We start from the raw sequence: 23,542 nt of genomic DNA, 5'->3' as shown, positions 1-23,542 counted from the left end.
TGTGCCTGGCCAATAGCCAGTTTGTGATGGCCTTGTTACAAATAAAAGACTAGTGCCTAGCCAATTGCCATCCGTGGGCTAATCAAAGTAACAAAAAATGTAGAGCCGTATAGGCTATTACAAATCACCAAATCCGGGATAAATCACTAATAAAGTGCTTTTCGAGATGGCCCTGTTACTATAAAAGCGCTATGCCACTGAGCAACTCTAGAACGTTGGTTCTTATACAGACTTACTATTACAGTTTGCCAAAGAGACATCAGTTGCTAGGCCGCATGGATGATTTTAAGACCGACCAAAACAAACTGGCTCACTATTAAAGTGTGTCCCTGACTTGCCCTGGCACTATAATAAAATGCGTGTGCGTAGCCATCAACACACTCTAACATGGTGATACCTGTAAAAATAGATTAATTTCACCTGATCGGAAGGGAGTCTAGTTGGAAAATCACAGAAGTATTTTAAAATTCATTCATAATAAATCCCATCAGTCAAATGACCAGTTAGTATTCCACAAGAAATATGAACAGCTGTAAATCAATCAACAATATGCGCAGATAAAATAATTATGTAAAAAGAAACTTCTTAGATAACAGTGTTGGTACAGTTGTCTAGTACTTACTTTCCAGGCAGCATATATGTATGAAGATACTTGATTAAATAATTTGGTCAGGCAGTGCTCATATCCGGTTCGGATACGCAGCTGCGCTGGTAAAGTTGTTTATGTGTCACTGTCTTGGATCCTGAACAACCTCCACCATCTTGAAACCTAAGCTGATCCCCAAACTTGTGCTCCTACCTCCCCACCTGTGCATGTGCTGCTCACCTCACTATATTGCTCTGCTCCCCTTCTATTTTGACCCTGCAGTGTGCACTTGTGTGTGCTGCTGCGCCCCCTTGTGCCCTGTACTGCTTTGCCCGTGTGCCTTGCACTGCTCTTTCTCCCGTCCCTGTAATAAGTCATTGTGTGAGGGCTGGCAGGTCACAGTGCTGAGGCCCCATGCTCTGCCTTTTCTGTGAGCAGGGGAAGTTTGCACTCTTGTGCTCCTGTAGTATATGTCCTGTTTTAGTGTATTCAGCCATCTATCCACGTGCTCCCTTTCTTCGATTCTTCTTTCCACACATTGTCACCGTTCCATCATTTTATGTATACATTCACTCCTGAATTCACAAAGTCACTTGTCCACCCTTTCAAGTGATCATGGACTTATTTTCATACCAACCCACTAAGCCTTCCATAGATCCACAAACTAACAAGCCTGCTGATGGCTTTGTGATTACGTTTTTCTTCTGTCTGTCGATCCTTCCTAGCAAACCCGAACCCTGGAACAGGTTGCTCACTTTAACAGTGGCGTAGCTAGTGTGCCAAGTGTTCAAATGCAAGGTAGGATATAGGACCCCTGGCCGCTGTTTCAATTGTGAAATTCAGCAATAATAAGGGTTTAGTGACACCCCTCCTCCCCGCATTTGGACCCCGGTGCCGCTGCACCAATTGAAGGTGCACTCCTGCACTATAATAACTATATTTGGTCTATTTCGTGTGTTGTCCGAGATCACCCACACCCTCGTGATCTTGTAGTGAATGTTTTTTTTCTTTCCTAAATAGTATTGTTTATTGATGCATGTAAATAAAGATTAAACTACCTCTGTTCTGTCTTTCATTTTACAGCTGTACAAGATTAGACGAGGTCGAACACGTCCCCAAGCACTTTTATTTCTCTGTATGATACTATTGTTGATAGTTCTCCATACCAGCTATATGATATATAGCCTCGCCCCTCAATATGTTATGTATGGAAGTCAAAAATACCTGTTGCAGGTAAGAAGCATTTATTTTACTAAGAATCACTGTTACTAACCGTTGCATAAGGTATATTCACATATTCTGCATTGTGTTCACAATCATGTTTAAAACATTATATGTTTCACAATTAGAAATGGTTGCATTGTTTATGACTATAATATAAGCATAGTGGTCTGACTTATTCATTTGTTTCCGAAAATTTAAAATCTGCGATCATATATTTAGATGACTGATTTGCAAAGTTTTCGGCTTTTTTATGAAATCGAAAAATCATAGGTTGGAATATTATTCAGGTTGTGTATGTCCATGTTTGCTCGTCCTCTACATTTCAACATGCAGATTAACCAGGAGAAATATATTTCCTGTTGGAATCTTTTCCCACTATGAACTTCCATGAAATATGGATTGTTTGATTTTGTGCATGCAGTTGGCACACTTAACGCCAATCTTTCTTTGTCTTTTAAGCTTGGTGTACAAACTGGGTATAGAAAAACTTTGGACAGGTTTGTGAATATGCATTGTGATGTGATGTCTTCCACTCGCCTAGAATACCCATGTTTCAGTCTACCCATGTACTGGCAGCGTAGCCATAATTATAAATACTTATCATCTTGAATATATGGCATCAGATTCTGATTTGGGGAATTAGCACATGCCATTATGAATTACAGATGTTTTTTTGGTCGCAGCCAAGGTGGAATTAAAATCGCACAAAAAAGGTGTGATTTGGGCCTGTTGTGTCTTTTCTCACAATATTTTAGAACACTTTTCGCCTTCCCTTCTCACTCCTCCATTGGTTTTAACAGTACAAGTTGGAAATTATAACATATACCGACATTATAACGACATCACCAGTATAGCTGTCCCATAATACTGCAAGTTTATGAATGAAATGTGGTAGTCATTTAATGAAAGGGCATTCTAAGCAAGTTGTTAACAACATGCTAATGATTAAGACGGGCATTGGTATTTAACAAATACATGTTTGAATTCACTTGTTAATTTTGCCAGCCAACTATTTGCCTCAGATTAACAAGAGCCTATTTCATTGCTCATCATACATGTATGTTTGAATACCACACCATAAGTACTGGAGTAGAGACACCCTAGTCAGTCTTAACAAAAATACCTACTTTCTTCAGGTTTTTTTAATGCTTTTTTACTTTTCTTGATCTCAATCTAGCCAAATGCCGATTACCCTCTTGATAGGACCGATGTAGAGTTGTATTTGTCATGCCTAAACATTTGAATGAGTCCTGTGTGTTTTTCAATAGCAACGTATTAACTGAAGTTACGTTTTCCAATCACGGGTTACCCTTTTTCTGCAAAGCCTATCCTCATTGTTTTAAACTGGGAAACACATGGCGTTCCGCTAAAGCACATTTATTATAATGTATAGGTAGAAATTTGCCTTTACTGCATTGTCATCACGAAGGGCAGGGATTGGCTAAGTGGGAGTGGAAAGTCACACTTGGCAGGACAAAAGGCCTCTTTAGCAGTGCTTCTTTTGACTTGAAGATATCAGGGAGGGATTCTCCTGTTTATCATCGGGACTCTGCTAGATAGTCAGGTTATAGCCGCAGTCCGAGGGAAAACAAGTTCTCTAGCATTGGACCTTTCATATATTCATATGGTTGAATCATTCCCTGTTGTCAGGCTGGGAATCCCCGGTAATCTCAAATTGCAGTAGACCATGTTAGAATGGCCAAATTCCGCAATAAACACATCATTTGAAGCAATCAAACGTCAGCCAAGAGATGGAAGTGCTAGCTGTCCTACTCCTCCTAGAGGTTACCAAATATTAGATCTCTACTGCACACCATGTGTGAGAGAGTTCCCCAGAAGAACTCTGCTCTGTACTTTCATAAACATTATTTCTTGTACTTTCTGGTCTACCCTGGAGCTTAGCTAGCCTCCTCTTCAGTTTTCAGTTAATTATGGAAGCATAGAATATACTTCCGCAGTGCAGCACTTCCAATGCATGGCATTACCATTTGGCCTCAGGTCTGCACCTCGGATATTTATCAAGTGCTTAATGCAGGTTGCTTCCTACCTCACACAAGAGGGTCACCAAGTATACCCGTGCTTTGAAGACTGACTTGTCAAATCTCTATCAAAGGAAGAGGCGAAGGCTTATACTGTTGCCTGAAACACTCTTATTCCTCATACTAGGACTAACACAGAACCTGGACAAGTCTTGCACTGGAAAAACAGCTGGGAAAAGCTTTTCCTTTCTACATAAACACTAATAAAAAATCAATCCATGGCAAAGACCTTCTCTGTCAAACAGTTGATGACAGTCAGGCAGTACACATTACTGCTGCCCCTGATGTCCTCGTGTATAGTTCTTATACTCTATTGCAAGCTCTAGATGAGATCCATTAAACAAGAACTGGACAGCATTTAGAAACCAGTTCATGGCACATGGGACAACACAGTCCAAGTCACAAGATGTCTGACGCAAGCACTGGTATGGGGGCTTATCCCTACACATCTTGATGCAGGGCTTTCATTCCACACTTCATCTGACAGAGTGCTGCTTATTACAGATCCCTCCATGTAGGGCTAGGGAGCACACCTGCGGGAACTGTCGACCTGAGGTCTGTGGTCAGACTCAGAAAAGAAGCTCCACATCAACATCCAAGAGCTCCATGCCATAAGACTGGGTTCCATCCAGTGTCCATAACACTCTGCCAAAACATCCATATTTCCGGAGCCTACGCAAAAGTGTTCTGAAATACTCAGCAGTTTGAGTCCATCTGGCAGCATTCTCACTATTCCGGAGAACGGAAGACAATTTGATCACTCTATTCTCACTGAGGATCATAAATCAGTTTATTAAAAGACTTTGCTGAGCATTTACCTCTGTACGACACCCATCAGAGCGCTGGGAGCTTAATATTCTCCTGAGCCAGCTCATGTTGCCTGCATTTGGAGCAACCCATAAGGCACATCTAAAGTTCCTTTCCTGAAAAACAGCAATTCTCTTGGCTCTTACATTGGCACGTGCATGGATTTACAGTTAAAAAAACACTTCTCTGTTTTACTATGGACAAGGTCATCTTATGAACCAATCTGTATTATATACCTAAGATTATTCCACTTGTTGATGGACGGAGCTGCATCACGTTTTACATGGCCAAAGGAGAAAGACATTTTCTCTTTGAGTGACTGTATCCTTTGGCCACTCAAGAATAGGCTGACCCCCTATTCAAACACCTTTTGTCACAACAAAGTGAAGCCTCCACTCCTGGAAGAAGTCAGGGTGCAACAGCTTCAGCACTCTACATTGGTGTCTCCCTGGAGAAACTGGCACATGTTCACAAAACCCTACTGCCTTGAAAGCAAAAGCAAACTTAGCAGTGGGAAAGGCGATCCTCCGTAACCTTTTTAAATGAAGTTGAACCTGCTTCCCTCTTCACTATATTTATTGTAATTATTATGTACTGAATACTATTTGATTCAAGCATGCAGATATATGAAAGCTCCAATGCTGCGAATGGAATTAGTTATTTATCAGTAATTCCAGTTCTCCAACATTAATATCTTTCAGATATTCTCAAGCGACCCTCTCTCCTCCCTGGTCAGAGACTCATTTATTATATACTCTTCTCAAACTGTTTGCTATGAAATCGAAATCTGAGCTATGGTGGTCTGTAGAAGGAGTAGGGGAGCTAGTACTTCTACCTCATTTGCTGAAATTTGAGTTGTTTAAAATGAGGTGGGTTTGCTTTTTAATATAGATATCGATGCATTTATCAACAAAAATCAACTGTTGTCCTTATTAATTGAATCACCCATTCCAAACTCCAAGCAAGTATGTAGTCATGCAGGCCCTATAACCTAGGCCGGCATTAGTGATTGATGGGTCACAGGTGGAAGGGTGCATAGCTGGCAGGCAGACACATGGGCAGGAAACTCTTGATCAATTCCACAGATAGGCACAGTGACATCACACTGGTAAGGGGAGATTGCTCCCAAATAAAGGACACGTCACAGGGAGGTACACACACTTCAAAAAACACCATAAAGTCAGATGCCACATGAGTTAGGAACACATAGACAATCAGGACCTAGCACAGTAGTGATCACGTGTTCCGTATGCCAGACATCTGGACACATTCACAACTGGCCACACTGTGTCCATTCCAATTTGAGACCCACCTGTAGTAACCATTAACCATTAATTTATGATTCTTAAGGCAGCAACAACCAAAGTGTGGTATGCTGGATAAGTTTATGACTTGTAAATTGAGACAGTCCTCAGACCTCGTGCCTGTAACTGTCTCCTGGTCGAATTGTTTAATTAAACGAAACGGCTCCTGTTTTGCCAAACGCCTCTTGTCTTCTGTTTTTTGAGGAATTTGAACCTGAGCAACCTGCTATTGAGCAAACACCGTTGTTGAGGCCTTTGGTCATTGTAGCATTGTTTACTGCTAATTAAAATTATCAGGAATTTCCAGACTCATGACTGGTTATAATTCAACCATGTGAATATATGAAAGATACCAATGCCAGAAAACTGGAGTATCTGAAAGAGACAGTTAGTTATAGATTCCTTACCTTAGAATTACCCCCAGGCGTCAGAATGGATCAGGAGAATTTTCTTAGGAATATCCCTGCGCATTGGTGGGTGGTTTTAGTCAACTCCGCGTCTAGCGTCGTGGTCACCTGGATGACATTGTGGTGCCTACTTAGACGCCGCCCCTGCGCGCTGTCAGTTCTTTCTTTTTTCATGCCAGCCTAGTGCAGATCCAGAGAGAGCTACCCCTTTAGTCAATTTTTGACTAAACTTTTTTGATGTTTTGTCGATTTTTTTTTTTGAGTCTTCGACTCCTGGTGCGTGAGGGATGTCCCATCGTTGGACTGGCTTCAAGCCTTGCGAGGGTTGTCTCAGGCTGATGTCCGTGACTGGACCAGCACCTCATGTGTCTTTGGTGTCTGGTGCGCGACCATGACCCGAAGTCGTGCTTCGACTGCTGGGCTATGAATCCAAAGTCTTTGCGGGAGTGGTCCCGAAAGCTCTTGGAGGCCCAGCGGTCAGCTCCACGTCGCTCCCGGTCTCGTCGAGAGGAAGGTCTCGAGGCCGCTCTTAGAGCCCCCACACCTCATCCCATTCCAAGCCTTCGTATTCCTTGGGTAAGTCAAAGCACAAGAAGAAGGCAATGAAGCACCAGCGCTCTTCGCCTTCTCCCCGTCGAAAGGCTGACGTCATGCGCAACCCGGAGCTTTGTTGCTCTAAGGCTCCGTCTCTGGTACCTTCTTCGGGGACTACTCCACACCTCCCACCCTTTTCCCACCTTTTTCCCACCTCCCATCCTTGCAAGGAGGAGAAGAGACTCCACCGCCTGAACCCGAAACGTGCGCTGTCCTACCTAGATCGCAGGAAAGATTTTTGGGTGGATGATCAACTCTTCGTTCGCTATGTGGGTGCCAAGAAAGGTCAGGCTGTCCAAAAGCGTACCATCTCTTGATGGATTGTCCTTTGTAGTAAACTCTGTTACGCTTGAGCGAAAAAGGAACCTCCAGTGGGGCTACTTGCTCATTCCACCAGGGCTGCAGCAGCAACTACTGCGTCGGCATGTGGAGTCACACTTCTTGACATATGCCAGGCGGCCACGTGGGCATCCTTGCACACATTCACCAGACATTACTGCCTGGACAGCCAAGTCCAGAGGGACGGCTATTTTGCCCGTTCTGTCCTCCAGGACTTTCTGGTGTGAACTTAGTTCACAGTCCCTCCTCCGGGGATGGTATTGCTGGGGTATCTATTCTAAGGTAAGGAATCTATAGCGAACTGTTTCTTTCAGATGAATAAGTTACTTACCTTCAGTAGCAATGTATCTGTGAGAGACATAGGGTAGTTATAGGTTCCTTACCGCCCCACCCATCCTCCACACTCTGCAAACTGATTTTTAGGAATAGCGACTCCCTTACAAGGCCCTAGTTGTGGCGCACCAGTGGTCAGTGTCTTTCATGGCTCTGTGCTTCTGGCGTGTAAAGTCATGTCAGAACTGACGTCAGTGCGCAGGGGCGGCGTCTGAGTAGGCACTGTGACGTCATCCCGGCAACCACGACGCCAACGATTGACATGGAGTCGACCGACACCACCCACCGACACGCAGGGGTAATGCTAAGAAAAAATTCACAGGATCCAGTCTGATGCCTATTGGTAATTCTAAGGTAAGGAGTTGTGTAGTTCCTATAAACCTTATATTGGATCTGCGCTTTTAGACAACACAAACTGTGGGATTGGTGTACAGACTGATTCAAGGCACCCCCACTGGTTATGTTTGCTTGTATACCAGCTAGCACACAGTGCCACTAGAAACCCCTCTTACCAAAAAGACAATAGTTATTGGCAACTATCCAACATGACAACCCTGTCCCATCAGGGATCTTGGAAACAATACAATACTTTTAGCTCAGTCACTCGTGCTCACACTGTCTCAGAGAGATACACAGAATAAACGGTGGGGACGTTTTCAATAAGCATTTATTGAACCAGCGTCATTCTAGTGTAAAATAGGTGTGCTGAAACAACCATTCGACAGAAACAGATATAATTGATTATAAGCACCAACAGACTAAAAGCATGGTAGATTTCTACCATAGTGCTAAAACAATGAATATAGGCAGTTATACAAATACATGACAGTAATAATGCGTAATCCTACGATGCAACCCTAACTAGATGTACCTGAGTGTACCTAGCTTGTATGTAGGTGTAAAGCCAAGAATCCCTCTAGGATAATGTCAACCCCATTACCTGAAATTAGATAATGTGGGACCCTGTCTTGTAGTCGAGATGGACACCCCGCGAGGGATGTCAGACCACTGCAAGCTGGAGTGTCTGTGTGCAGGAACCTCGGTGTCTTGCGTCAGTGTGTCAGCATAAAAGTGCTTTTTCTCCTCTCCCTGCCTCAGCAAAGATATGGTGTGTGCCAACCAATTCATCTATGTAGGGCAGTGGAAACATATCAACAACTACCTCTTTATTGAGTGAGCGTAAGTCAATGCAGAGACGTATCTCACCACTGGCCTTCTTAGCAACAACTATTGGAGCCAACCACTCTGTTGCCTCAACAGGCACAATGACTCCCATGTTGACCAAACGTTCAATCTCTTTCAGTACACCAGCTTGCTCATTCAAAGGCACTCTCCTGACCTTAGCAACAACCGGGACAGCACCCTCTCTCAATTTTATATGATGTTTATACCCTTTCAGACACCCTAATTTGTCTTCCAAAACATCAGCGAAGCATTCTGTCAAATTTGCAATAGAATCATCCACCACCTGAACTTGGACTTGGGGGACAGCATTCGGGTTGAGGGAAACACTTAGCATATGTTGATGAGGTCATCCTAAAAGTGCATCCCCTTTCTTGGCCACATATACTTTACCAGTAGTCAAACGCCCACTCACTTCGATACATGCTAAAAAATACCCAAGTATGTTTATTGGTAGACCACCGTAACCAACAGGAGAAACATCATTTTTTAGAAGTGTAACTTTTCCTCTAAAATGTGTATCATAAATGTCTTTGGAAATCACAGTGAGATGCGAGCAGGAATCAAACTTCATTTCTAGTTCAACACCTTCAATGGTGACAACATGGGAGGGATGTTTTGTTTTATTATCATCTACCTGATACATAATCTCTTTTACCTGTGGTTGTACCTTGTTTTGAGACTGTTCCATCCTTTTTACCTTGCTTTTGCAACACTTGGCAAAACGACCCTTCCTCCCACACGTGTGTCATATCGGACTTAGGATGACAGAAGAAATGAACCTTATACATAGTTATTATGCAGGAGATGGTAGTCCTGCTGAGTTTCCAAGAATCCTCATGCATAATGAATGAGGCTAGTTTTCAGAGAAAACAACCACGTCCTATTAGCAGTACCGTAACTAGGTAAAAGGTCAGTCCCAAGAAACGTTATGTAGTGTAATGGCAGGGGAAATAGAGGTGAGAGGTCAGGTTGCTACCTGAGCCTATATTGTGGTGCCTATATGAAACATAACACCCACTCCTCATCCGACTGGACGACATATTAAAATTTTAAAGAACTACTAGGCATTTGTACGCAAACAACTCTTTAGTCCAAACAATGGTGCTTTAAAAATATATATTTTTTTTAAATGCTAAAAAATGCCAAAATCTTATTTTAAGCGGTAGAAGTCTTATTAATATATGTTTGTATATATAGTTCGAACAGCTATGAGTGTCTGAAAGCCATGCAGTTCAGTAAAAAGTGTCTATTGCTTACATTTCCAAATTTGGTTGGTTTGAAAAAGGTGAATTTTTCCCAGCACGCGATCAGCCAAATGTTTGTGTCCTGGCTGGGAGACGCAACATCACTGTTGCTTGCCATTGCAGACGACGATCCCTGCAACACCTCACAGATCAGGTCAATCGAGCACAGATGATCTTCTGTATTACCCACAAGCGATGCTGGGGAAGCCTGTGTGACATCCAAGGCTGGAGTATTTGTAGCGGAGCCGGTATCAGTTCCATCACGAGCTGAAGCATCCTGTGGTGGCTCGAATGCAGACATCAACATGGGAATACGCTGAGGATATAGCAGAACATGGGCTGTTATTGGGTCCAGTAAGCATCCACGTCCGGTGGCGCAAATGATGGAATTGTTAGACAGAGATCCAACACACATTCTTGTCCGCAGATGAGGCATTGGAGGACAGGCAGAACACAGTCGATCCAGACATGTCTAAATGACAGGAACCAAGACTCGCTCAGTTCGCGAAGGGGATGTGTGCCCAGATGGAGTACAATGCGATCACAGTGTCTGCACTCCCGGAGTGTTTTTTCCATCGCCTTGGTGACTGGGATGTCCATTGCGGAGCAGAAAATTTACAATCAGGATTCCTGCTATTAGGAAATGGATCAGTGGAAGTGCTCCAAAAATGCTTCAGAATACGGAGTGTATGAAGTTTGGAATCACTCCGAAAACTGTCTGAAAGGTGCTTAACAGTCTAGAACCTATGGTCTTAAATAGGTGTACTATACCCGTCGTATCAGACATGTTAAAGATACATTGTAACATTTCTGTAAAATGGAAAGGGCAGTTTGTTCGTACAAGTACATATATCTCAGCTGAGGACCTTGCGACCTAGAGATCAAAAGTCTCTCGGGTGGAGGTTAAGGGCACAGTTTTCTGTAAAAGCATGGCTTTCATTTGGCTCAGAGTATCAAACCGTATAAAGGAAACATTCAACTAAGGCCATAACGGCGCCTCCCTGACTGTCTGGGTCAGTGGAAACAAGACTTGCCTACAACTAGTAGCCCTGGAGTCTACAATGACAAGATATGCGATGCCTGGAAACATCCCACAACAACCTTGATCATTCAGCATCAAGTAACTCCCATTCGAGAGCAACTTGAACACCGGATTAATTACGGTAACTGGGGACCCTTTCAGATGACAGGATAAGTTTGCAACTGAACTGTTACAGGCCCCGTGAAGCATGATATCCTGGCATATGAGAGATCCACTTAAAGAGTTCTCGCAGTTTGTACCACTAAGAAACACTTCCATGTCCCCACTCCTGCATTGAAATCTGTATAGCAATTCCCAAGATTCCTTGATGAATTCCCTACCCATCGCTTCATATCTGCCTGTCTGTTGTTCTGAAACTGGCAAGTTGTGACCGATAATGTTATATGGCCATGAATTAATCATTCTGTGGATGATGGCAGTGAAAGGTAACTGGTGCAGTTTTTCAATACGCAACATTGTTTATTTTGCTCCGCTTTGTGTCATTGTTATCTTTTTTTAGTTAGATTTTATGCAGAGAATAAGGATGTATTGTTGATAAATAGCCAAGACTTGTTACCAGCGCGCAATGATTGCAGCGTCAAGCTTAATAACATAATAGAACGTAGCTGAGACTGTTGGTGCTGTAATATGGACAAAACCTGTTCTAGCATATCTATAGCAGAAGATACAATGTTACCCAGTGAATGCATCGTGGATGTTAAAGTAGTCATACCATTATTGACAACAGTTAATGCTTTTTCTAGGTAATTCTATCGTTTTCACTGAGTTTCTCTGCGGCTTCTTGTTGAGAGATTTTCCAGATTTCATTTTAAACAGTGTATAAGAAACGTTTCTGACGTGGCTTTCAGGAGTCTAATAAAAAGTCCCTTAGATCCACTTCTTCTACTAGTAAGGATATGTTGTTTCACCTGTGATAGTGTTGAGGTTTTTAGCCAATCGAGGCATACCTTCGCAACACTGTATGATGTCACCACCCCCAGATGTTCTTGTTGTACATAGCGTTGGTTCGGCCAATGGATACCAAACCCTTTGGTGGTACCCCTGAATCTTGTTTGACACATATTTGTGTCCTTGGGCCAAACTAACCATCCCATTCAATTGGGGTCTGATGAATTGTACTGTAAGCTGTCATGTACAATATCCCCACCATGTGTTGTAAAGTTTTGCCACCCATCAAAGTGTGTTGGTGAGGGTATCCGAGGTGTGTTCAAATCCTTGTTCTTGGCTAATACAAGACAGGAAGTCTGTTGCACAGTGTAATTCAGAAATATTGTCTGCTGTGGAATGAGGCACGCTCGAAATAGTGCTTCTGTTCCTCGAACCTGCCATTCCTTTGCACCCCAGACTGATTTCATGTCTATAGTGCCCTTCCATAAGTCGAAACACTGTTCAGATATTTGGGAAATAAAGGATGCAGAGTAAATCTGTTTGGTGTTAGTTAGCATATTTTTCTGTGCAGTTGTAGGTGCAACTTTATAGTAATATGAGGTCGGGTCAAAAGTGTTAAACCCTGAAAAATAAGAACATTTCTGTGCAAACGTTTTAGAACTACCTTTTGGGGGTGTTGGGCAATGTTCCCATCGGTGGTATGTAAAAATATTACGTGGGATACTGGATTTGTGTAAAAAGTGATGACCATAATGTTGGTAACAGTACATAGACAAGAATTCTGATATGGCTACCCAGTTGGAGGAAAGTGTGGATAGTGGGCTACGTAAGAAATCTACTTTCTTACCACCAGCTAGCTCTGTACCCCCTCTGGTTTTAGCATTTGAGGAAGCTGTTTCTACAGAGGTTGCTAAGATTGACACAGCTATAAACAATCATTATCACAACCTTTCCAACATCGACAAAAAGGCTGTGGAGTCATTATCTAAAAATTCCACAATTATCATCAAGCCCGCCGATAAAGGCGGTGCTATTGTCATCCTGAATACTACAGACTACCGGGCAGAATGTCTACGTCAGCTCAATAATGAAAAGTTTTATAGACTGCTAGGTTCTGACCCCACTGAGAGACTCCAGAAAGAAATTGGAGAGTTGGTTTTTGAAGCCAAACTCGAAGGTTGGATCACCACTCGAGAGGCTGACTACCTGGTGACGACTCACCCGGTCACTCCTTATTTTTACATCTTGCCTAAGGTGCACAAAGAGCAGCGCCCACCTCCTGGTAGACCCATCATTTCGGGTATCGGTTCATTGTTGGAGCCGTTATCCTCCTTTGTTGATGTGTTCCTGAGACCTCTGGTGAGAACTATGCCCACTTTTGTACAGGACACCAAGGACATTTTGAATATTCTCCCCGGGATTGATTTCAACATCGAGACTGATTATTTGGTCAGTTTCAATGTGGAATCATTATATACATGCATTCCGCAAGGAGACACTCTTGAAGCTATTAGAGTGTTGTTAGACAACATCGATGAGCCATTGAGCGCCCCAGTTCCCTTCATATTGGATTGTGCCAGGCTGGCGATGACGGAGAACTTTTTTAAGTTCGAAGATCAGTTCTACTTGCAGATATCCGGAACTTCGATGGGCAGTGTCTTTGCCCCCAGCCTGGCGAACCTCTATGTCCATTTGTTTGAACAGAATCATGTCTTTTCACCTGCCAACCCTTTTTTTACATTCCATCAAGGTATGGAAACGATATATCGACGACGTTTTGGTCATATGGAGGGGAGACGATGTCTCCCTCACAGCTTTTTATAACTGGCTTAATGACCAAAACGTCTTCCTGAATTTCACTATAGAATTCAGCAAAATGGGTTTGTCCTTCCTGGATTTATGGATTTTTCCTACAGGAGTTGGCTTAGGCAGCGAACTTTACACCAAGCCTATGGCTAGGAACTCTTTATTGAAGTTCGATAGCTTCCATCCAAAGGGACTGAAGGCTGGCCTGCCGTTCGGCCAGTTCCTGCGATTGAGACGTAATTGCTCCACCAAGGAAGCTTTCATTAAACATGCTAATGTCTTGTCGCAGAACCTCAAGTCTAGGAATTATCCTTCCAGACTGATCAAACACTCGTACAAACGAGCGGCCAACAACAATCGCGATGCCCTACTGGAGGTTTCTGTCCCCAGAACATCTCAAGACAGATTGACATTTGTCAATACTTTCAGCACATCATCAAATCGCATCCAGAAGATTGTGCGGAAGCATTGGCGGATTTTGAACAGCGGTGAGGAAAAGCTCCCCCTCCCTCTGTTTTCATTCAAGAGAGGCACAAATTTGCGTGATGCGGTCGTCCATACGAGACCACGCTGTGCTCCACTCAAGGTGTTAGGACCCCTATGGGGCCTTCCACCGGTCAGGGGTCACTATCCGTGTGGTGGATGTGTGGTGTGTGCTCAAACCAAGCATACCAGTGAGATCGATATTGGTCTTTCGCGACCATGGAAGCAGCTCCGGCACACTAACTGTAATAGTGAGAAAGTGGTATATTTGATCACGTGCCCTTGCAATAAACAGTACGTGGGCATGACAACACGCAAAGTCAAACAGCGTATTATGGAACATAAGAGCACCATTCGCTGTAAGAAAGCCTCTACGAGGTTAACTAACCATTTTTTGGACAGTAACCATGGACCCGAACAGCTTTCCTGGACTGTTCTTGAACAACCCTTCATCCCCACGCACGTTGCAGATGTGGCCCAGTTTCTTTTCAGGAAAGAGCAACGATGGGTGTTTAAGCTTCAGTCGGATCGCCATGGTCTCAATGACCTTATACCCTGGTCTACTCTCTAATATGCGACATACTCTGTCTTCTTACTTATGTCTCGTACTGCTTATCAGCTCTGTCTCTTCACTGTGATACCTTGTGGTATCTCTGGGGTCCTACTCATATCTTCTAGAATGGTGAGTTACCAGCCCCTTGTTGTTCCCATGGCTATACAGTCTCAAGTCTTTCCATGGTGGTGAAGTCTTTCCTTCCATGTATTTTTAACATGATGTACATCTTTTCATGTTTGTCTTGGGCTCTATACATCTACATTTATGGGTAAAGCCTTACAACACCTCTGGTGTTGAGCCATGAATTTGCAGAATGGTGTCACTCGAGCCGTTTGTTGCCATATGCCTCCACAGTCTATTCCTTTGACCTTTTTTTGTTGGATTGCGATCCATTACGCACATCTCTCCAAACAATTTGGATTATGCTATAATATTGTGTGTAGTCCTGGTTTCAGCTTTTTAGCTCCTTCTGGTGGTGTGTAGGCACGTTTTTTCCTCCATATGCTGCTTGCGAGGTGGGTTTGGATCTCGCGGTCTGTGTGAAGAATACTACATTTCCCAGGCTGCTTGTTCACTCAGTGACGTCACTTTTCCTGGACACGTAGTACACACGTGAGGGCGCGCTCTAACGCGCTGAGCCAGGGCTTCCGGGTTTTTAAACAACGAAGCTGCTGCCTTTCTTGGCCGTTACTATCATTCAGGAAGGAGGCCCGGGGCAACGCCGGACAGGTAGGGTGATAGCTTACCGATTCTGGCCTTTACATGTACGGCTGGGGCTTCGGGTAGCACTTTACGGGACTTCAGTGGTTTGGGGTTAACTCCCCATTAGTTTTGGCTCATTGTGGGCTCAGCAAGTCTCATGCCCCTGCTTACGTTATGTTAGTCTCTCTAGTTGCGACTGTCATCTCTCTACCTCAGAATTTTTGACCCAGTGTGTTGGTAATTAATTATACACACCCTCTCTTTTATTGAAGTACAGGCTTACATGGTCTTGGGTTATGCTCGTTCATAGTGATTTTCACGTGTTCATCAGTACCTGAACTAAGTATTTGACTCGGGACTATGGCCCCCACTGTGTCGTTTGAGTACTCTAGCACCTTTTGCACCCGGACTTGTCATATTGTGATTTGGTTCGTTTTTTGCTACCCTTGTGCATTAACGTCGTTAGCCTCATGTTAGGTCTACGGCTATCGAGCGTTCTTTGGGGCTCTCACTTGAGATGTGATATGGTAGCCGTTGACTCTGATTTCTAAGTGTCACAGCATCTATCTCTTTTGAGTAAACCCCTGTGGACTTAATGCTTTGCCTAAATGAATGTAGTTGAGATGTGTGCTATATACACCGCTATCTACACCGTTACCATTTATTCACTGTGCCTGTGACTGCAACTGGCCTATACACTTGGTATATGTCTGCTTTTCACTACATTAGATGCTTTTTATTTGTTCTTTCTCACAGAGCGTTGTCTTACGCCCTGAGTGGTTACCAGGAGCGGCAGACTTAGCCCCGATATTTATACGGGTAAGACAGACACAGTACATTTTGACTGCTTTAGCCCTTTTCGGACTATTGCCCTGTTTGTACTCCATAGCCTAGCTTTTTACCTATTTGTTTTTTCTGTTTTTTTTCGCAGGCACCTACCTTCTTTGCGTGACAGGACATTGGCAACTACTCCACTTGATCCTGCGATATAAGGTTGGTGTATCGGCCTGCCAACACTGAGACTTTAGTTTAGGTCTTTCTGTTTGGTGCACTTTGCTTAAGTGCAGTAGTTCTTGTTTTTTCGGTCCTGATGAAAGCCTAGATCTCTAAAAATTTCTTGATCGTTATAGGCTGAAACATGTTGACCCTTGGTTTTGGGTGTTGTTAGTGCGTTCGGTTATTAGGCCAGTCCGCGCTACCACCTTGTTCTTAATATTGACACAGGGACACTCTCTATTAAAGTTGTGTTATGTTCCTGTAGTCAATTTTAATACACTTCTTTTACACTGCACTTTCATTTTTCACCCAACTTAGGACATCTTCATCGATCTTTAGGAGATCACTGTCCATCAGCGTAGAATAAAAACATCCGCGAGCTCCTCCTGTAGGTTCACACACGGAGTAGCAGCTCCTCATCCGAACTAGGTTCGGGTGAGAGGAGATCCCATATGATGAAGCATGCCACCTCGGTGGGTGATGGGATTCCGTCCTCCTTTTGAGGACTTTTCTAGCTCGGCTTGAGTTTAGGTACATTCAGGTTTTTCTAGTCCTTTTGTTTTGTGTTTTTGTAGCTCTTTGACCTCTGGACTTCTGGTTTGTGAGCATTATTAGTAGGGGGACTTGTCCAGGTGGTTGTGTGATCCCTCAGACCCTTCCCTATCCTGATTTTGTGAACAGTACATAGTGTCAAAATCAGATGTGTCCTGTAACATTTCAGTGCTTGAAAATGCATTGAATTGTTCCAAATCAGACAACATAATATTTACGGTTTCAAAATCTCAATCGTCGGAAAATGTACTGGAGGTAATGATATCATTTAGAGAAATTTTAAATTCATGAGGTATTTTCAAAAGTTCTGTAGGACCAAATACATCATATGAAACTCTGTCCCAAACTATACCATAACGAATTGGAACAGCTGTAATTTTCACGAAGGACAGGTCTCTTTGTTCACGATGAGGAGATGTTTGAGGTTTCTGGACCAAGTTCACATTTGATACTGCAGAGTGTTCTGGGAGATAGTTTCCATTCATGAGTAAGCAAAAGACAGTCACTAGGCCAATCTAGAATAGAAAAAACAGTATGCCAGTTATTAACAAGAGCTGTAGCCAAGTCATGAAGTTGTTGTTTATGGGAAACTTGAACTGGCATTGTTTCAGGTTCACTGGGCTCCAGAGAGAAAGTATCAAAGTCAATGAAGTAGCCAGATGCAGTTCGATCTATTTTTGGTATCTCAGCAGGTTTCGTTAAACTAGCAGACGTCTCTTGGAGAGGCATATTGATGTAGATATCGGTGGTAGTCCGAATTGATATTTGTCTTTAATTTGTGTTTTTATGTTCCGTTTCAACAGGAACTAGATCCATTTCATTGTTGGAAAGTCCATTATTTTGTATTGATGACTTTTTAAATGTTATGAGTCTTTCTGTCTGAACTTCCTGTATGGTAGCAAGAGGAGAACCCAGCCCATCCTGGGGGAGGTGGCATGACACCTCTGCCCAGGATGGGCTTTGTTTCTGGACCCAGAGAGTGGAGGCTCTCTACCCAGGTGTCCAGAAACCTATCTGGTGGTGGCAAATGGTGGGCAGCCATTCAGGAACCACACCAGGGCTGGTCGATATTTAGGGGGAATCTCTAAGATGCCTTCTGTGCGCATTTTACATGAAATACCACACTGGCATTAGTGTGGGTTTAATGTGCTGAGAGGTTTGCTACTAAACTTCCCTGTCTTTAGTAAAGCCATTATGGAGCTGTGGAGTTCGTTATGACCAACTCCCAGACCCTATACACTTTATTGCTATCCTACATTTACAGTGTCTAAGAATGGACTTGGACACGGTAGGGGCACAGGGTTCATGCCACTGTACCCTCACCTGGGGGCTAGTGCACCCTGCTAAAGGGGTGACTTAACTAGTCCTCAGGCAGTAGGTTGCAGTCATGGCACACAACTCTTCACTTTTCTCTGCACCAAAACACGTAGCCCGCAATGGCAGTGTGTGGGTGTTAAAGTACAGGGCCCCCAAGGGTGGCACAATAGGTCCTGCAGCCCTTAGAGGCCTTCCCTGGTCGCAGCACCCTTAGTACCTTTGACAAGGGACTCACCTGTGGCCAGGGATGTGCTAATGGTGGATGCAAAGGTACAGTTTTGGGAAAAACACAGGCCCTGGGAACCTGATTGGCAGGGACCCAAGGCACATCATGTCAGGATGCATCAGATGTCAGGCAAAAAGTGGGGTAGCCATGCAAAAAAGGGGCACTTTCCTACAGTTGTTCTTTTGCATTGACTATTTCCTGCAGGTTAATGTCCATGGAAATCTTCTTTAGAGTGCTCTTTAATGTGCCTTAATATTCTAACCTTCAGGTGTTGTTTTTGCGACAATGTGTTATTTTATTATTGATTTCAGAGAATGTCCCCGTATATCATGGGTTGCACTTCTTTCTGGGAGATGCTGTTTTCACCTGTATATCTGGGTATACTAAGGACTGTCAATTTACTGCCTTTCTACTTGCTGTGATTTAGAGGTTTATTTTTCTATACATTTTTTCCTCTATTGAGACATTCTGACTCTTGTTGAGCTTGCATTTTATCAGTTGATTGGCTTTTCGTTGTTATGTTTTGTTCCTCTGTGAATATAGTCCACCTATTGTAGTCAAGTAGGGGACGCAGCTTGGTGGAGTACAATCTTTGCATGTTATGGGCCGGGTTCAATATCTTACATCTCCACTGTTTTATTTCTTTCCTCTAATCCTCAGTCAGCTTATGCTCTTTCTAGTCGTTAAATAAACAGAATGGATATATTTCTCTAAGATTTCCAATATTGTTTATTTCTTCACCTTGTCCTCTTTAGGGCAAGTGATATCCTTATTTTCTTTGTTTCCTTTTCCTTTTATTATAGTCTTGCAGCCTCATTTGCGGCTTTTGGTTGGCTTACATTGTTTTTAATGCTTCACCATCCAGGTTTTTGTTAGGGGGCACCAATTGCTTTGGAACTCTGTTCCTAAGTATTCAGTTTCATGCTACTTGTTCTTTTTGTACATCAGCTTGATGGTGACTTCTGCCTGTTATTGAGATGTTTACAGGTGCTATATACTTGTGTACATTTTTATATAAGATGTTGTACCTTTTTTTGCACATGTATGTGTATGATTGTCAATCTTGGGTAGATTTGTGCCCTCTCTCTCTCTGTTGCAGTTCTACCTTCATTTAGTTATTGTGTAGGCACTCGCTCTTCTTTTCCACTTTTTGTAGTCCACACTTAGTGTGATCGTGCTGGTCTTCACTTTGGCGTTGAGTGTTTTTTCTAGGATGAGTGTTCCATTTTATCATGTACTTGTTCTTGCATTGTGTTCCCAAATTTCTTGTGCATGCATTAATCAATGCTGGCTTCAGTGTGGATGTGTTCTGGGTTTCCTTCCTCTGTTTTCTCAGAATAGGTTTCTCTCACATATGATTCAGTTGGCAAAAAGAGCTGTAACTCAGTGACATTTGCTTTTGCACCTGGCCTTCCAGCTTCCAGCTTCCATAGGTCATCACATTAGGGGTTATATAATGTTGACTATAAGTTTTACTGTTGTCCTCTGACACAGTTTTGTTTTATATCCTTAATCAAGTTTTTCCATGACTTGCAAGGCTTTTCCCCCTTATGTAACCGGTGATTCTTGCCACACTGGTTATGGGGTGATACTGTTTCTTCTCATGTAACATCCTACGCAAGTCGCGTCTTCTATCTTAATTTAGAGCGGCTGGTTCTCTTTGACAACTTTTGATTGGAACAGCTCACAGACCCTCCTCTGGGTGGGATATAGCTATGGCATTTGAAGTAAAGGAATCTGTGGCTAGAAGTCTCCATCAGATTAATAAGTTACTTACCTTTGGTAACATATTATCTGGTAGAGACAGTCTAGCCGCAGATTCCTTAACGCCTGCCTATCCTCCCCGCTCTGTGCACGGATTGTAGTATTACGGTTTCGCACCTTCAAGGACCCTGGTTTCTCTCACCAGTGGTCACTGTCCTTATTCAGTTTGCTTTATGATATGGTTTGATTTTCCAAATCAGCCCTTTTTCAGGGTATTGCCATGTGTTTCTTTAAGAATTTGTAACTATTGCTAACAAAAATATTTCTACAATTTTTCGCATACTGTTTCCACAGCCAGTTTCTATGGTGGCTCCGCGTGTTGGTGTGGAACCTGGTCACAGTTGAAACTGATGTCAGAGCATCGAAGGGTGTATTATATGGACTCAGGTGACATCACAGGCGTAGATAACGTTGATACCGTGATGTGCAATGCCATCTACTGACACGCAGAAGTGCTGCTGCTGAAAAGCTTCAGGATCCAGTCTTGTGCCTGGAGTGAATTCAAAAGTTAATGATTCTGCAGCTAAACTGTGTCTCTACCAGATAATGTGTTAACAAAGGTAAGTAACTTGTTCTATAGGAGGTAACAGGAGGGGTTCTTGGCCTCCAAGGACCCTCAACATACAAAGGGACTTCATCCCTCAACCAGTAATGCGCCATGAGGCATTATTGCAGAGTGGTGGAGAAAGGGGGCGAGGCTGCGACATTCTCTCAGCAATCCCACAGTGTGGGACTTACTGGAGTTATCAGGAGGGGTTCTTGGCCCCCAAGGATCATCAGCATCCAAGGGGACTTCATTCCCAACCAATAGAACGCCAGGATACACATTTGCAGAGTGGTGGAAAAAGTGGATGTGGCCTCCGACAACCTCTCAGCAATCCAGCTGTGTGGGACTTACTGGAGGTAACAAGAGGGGTTCTTAGCCCCCAAGGACCCTCAGCTTCTAAGGGGACTTCATCCCCCAACCAGTAGTAACGCCAGGAGGTGCGTTTGCATAGTGGTGGACAAAGGGGGCGGGGCCTCTGAGCTGCGTCTGGATCCATGTTTCCACAGGGAATGGAGGTCGCGCTGAGCACTGTGGGGGATCCTCAGATTCCCGTGCTTTGAGATAAACTTTTCTAAGGCAATCTATTAGCCTTTATGGGTCCCTCAAGGACCCCCTCTAACACACCTATATCGCTATTCTGATCTCTTTATTCACTTTTCACAGACATTTTCATCCCTGAGGACTGTTTCCTGACAATCAAAATGGCGGCCGCAGCGCTTCTGTGAAGTTGCGGCCAACCAGTCGGGACTTGGCACGTGAATCTGCGGATCCACTACCCGATATATACATCTTTTTTTACGGTTGATATCTCTAAAACTTCTCAACGAATATACTCCAAGTCACAAAAAGCATGATCTGTGGAACAAAATCTACCTTTCTGCTAAATTTGGTGTAATTCCGTCCAGCAGTTCAGACTGTAGGTGTGTTGAAAGGTCCTATTAGAGTTAACATGGTGAAAATGCATTTTGGGACCCCCTCCTTTTTCTTGGTCCCCACTTGATGGGCCACAAGCTGAAAGTATTGTTGGATTGTTTGAGAAATTTTCATGAAGATTCATCACCCGTCACCAAAGATATAGGCAGCTTTTCAATAGAATTCAAGTCCTGACTATAACTACCAGTGATCAAGGCATGTTCTATGCCGTAACGTGTTGGGTTAATCGACCATTATGGCAATAAACTCATGAATTTAAATTTGGATCACTCCTTTCTTTAAATCGAGTGCGCGTCACCGAACGTTTCCTTTGTTTGCTTGTGGATTTGTATATGTTCAGGGTTTCTCATACCCTGACATACACCGGTGCTGCTCCTTGGTCCCGGCTTGTGGGAGGATTCTGTAGTTTGTACACTGTGTGTCTGTCTGTCTGTCTCACAGTTACTATCCTTGTGGGGACTTGGGTGTGATAACACACTCACGCTGTGGGGACTTGATTGCACTGTGGGGACCTGAACCAAGGTCCCCACAAGGCAGTGTCCTTTAAATGAAAAAAAAATTGCTTCAGGAACATCTGTGCCAATTTTTACAACTTTTTTAAAAATTGCCTTGTGGGGACCTGTGTTTCAATAAGTGTGTTTATATTTTGCTCAGCTCTGTCCCTTTAGACAGGAGGCGGTACTGCAGTCTTAAACACACACAGCATTTAAACACACTTTGCTCACCAGATACACACACTAGCAGCAGAAAGGACAGACATTTCAAAGTAAAAGCTGCATATTCCTATGTTTTTCCAACTAGTTTAAATTTAAATGATCCTTTTCTCTATGTATTAATATAAAACTTTATTGACAGTTTGACAAGAAGCTATTGAATTTAGACTTTTTGGGTCAACAAATTGTTAGTGGTTAGATAACATTGTTAAAAGAAATGTGGGTCACTTTTGAATCCCTAGATACTTTGCTATTTCCATCTGATCCATATTTGCATTTAAAGAATGATGGTGCAATACAATGCGCTACAATATAAACTAGTTTGATCATTTTAGACAGGTAACCTAGAGGCATCAATGGAAATTGTTACAGTTCAATGCTTGTGCCAGAAATGCATTGCCTTCATATTGCTTTGCCTTTGTTTAAATATTGATATGCACCATGGAATATGTTATATTAGATGATTGAGACTAGCATTGTTTTGCCGTAAGGGCTACATTCTCTCAGGCAGTTAACTAAACCAATATTATGCCCACAGCATGGGGAAATTTATTTTTAACAGAAAAGACATGTGCTTATAATAATAGTGAACTTCTATGAATATATATTTAAATATCACTATAATATATAAGTACATTTAAAATATTTGACCTGCTTAAACTGTTCCTGAAGCTTTCCAAATTAAAACAGTTTGTTGCCATTCTCAAGGGTAGGTAACAAGCATTGGCAAGCCAATAGGTCTTGCCTATGCAAGAGCTATTGAGTTTGCCAATGTGTTTCAGCCATTTTGTACACGAGCATGACTGCTGTTAAACATGGCTAAAAGTTAGTGGCATAGAGGAGAGTGGCATGGAGTGGAGTGTCGTAGAGTTGAGTGCCATACAGTTCAGTAGAGTGTGGTAGAGTAGAGTGGGGTGGAGCAGTGTAGAGTACAGTCGAGGGCTGTGGAGTGTCA

General features: G+C 43.1%; 1 protein-coding gene across 1 annotated transcript in view; it reads left to right on the top strand.

Moving 5' to 3' along the window:
* Positions 1-23,542, top strand: part of LMBRD1 (LMBR1 domain containing 1) — a 701,604-nt gene that overhangs the window by 468,416 nt on the left and 209,646 nt on the right. Inside the window, exon 13 of the mRNA XM_085610906.1 lies at positions 1,670-1,819. Coding sequence (XP_085467032.1) covers positions 1,670-1,819 — 150 coding nt within the window. The remainder of the gene's footprint in view (positions 1-1,669; positions 1,820-23,542) is intronic.

The sequence above is a fragment of the Triturus cristatus genome, chromosome 6 (assembly GCF_964204655.1).
Source record: "Triturus cristatus chromosome 6, aTriCri1.1, whole genome shotgun sequence".
Lineage (NCBI taxonomy): Eukaryota > Metazoa > Chordata > Amphibia > Caudata > Salamandridae > Triturus > Triturus cristatus.
Note: the sequence above shows the minus strand (reverse complement) of the source record. Positions and strands in the feature narration are given on the sequence as shown.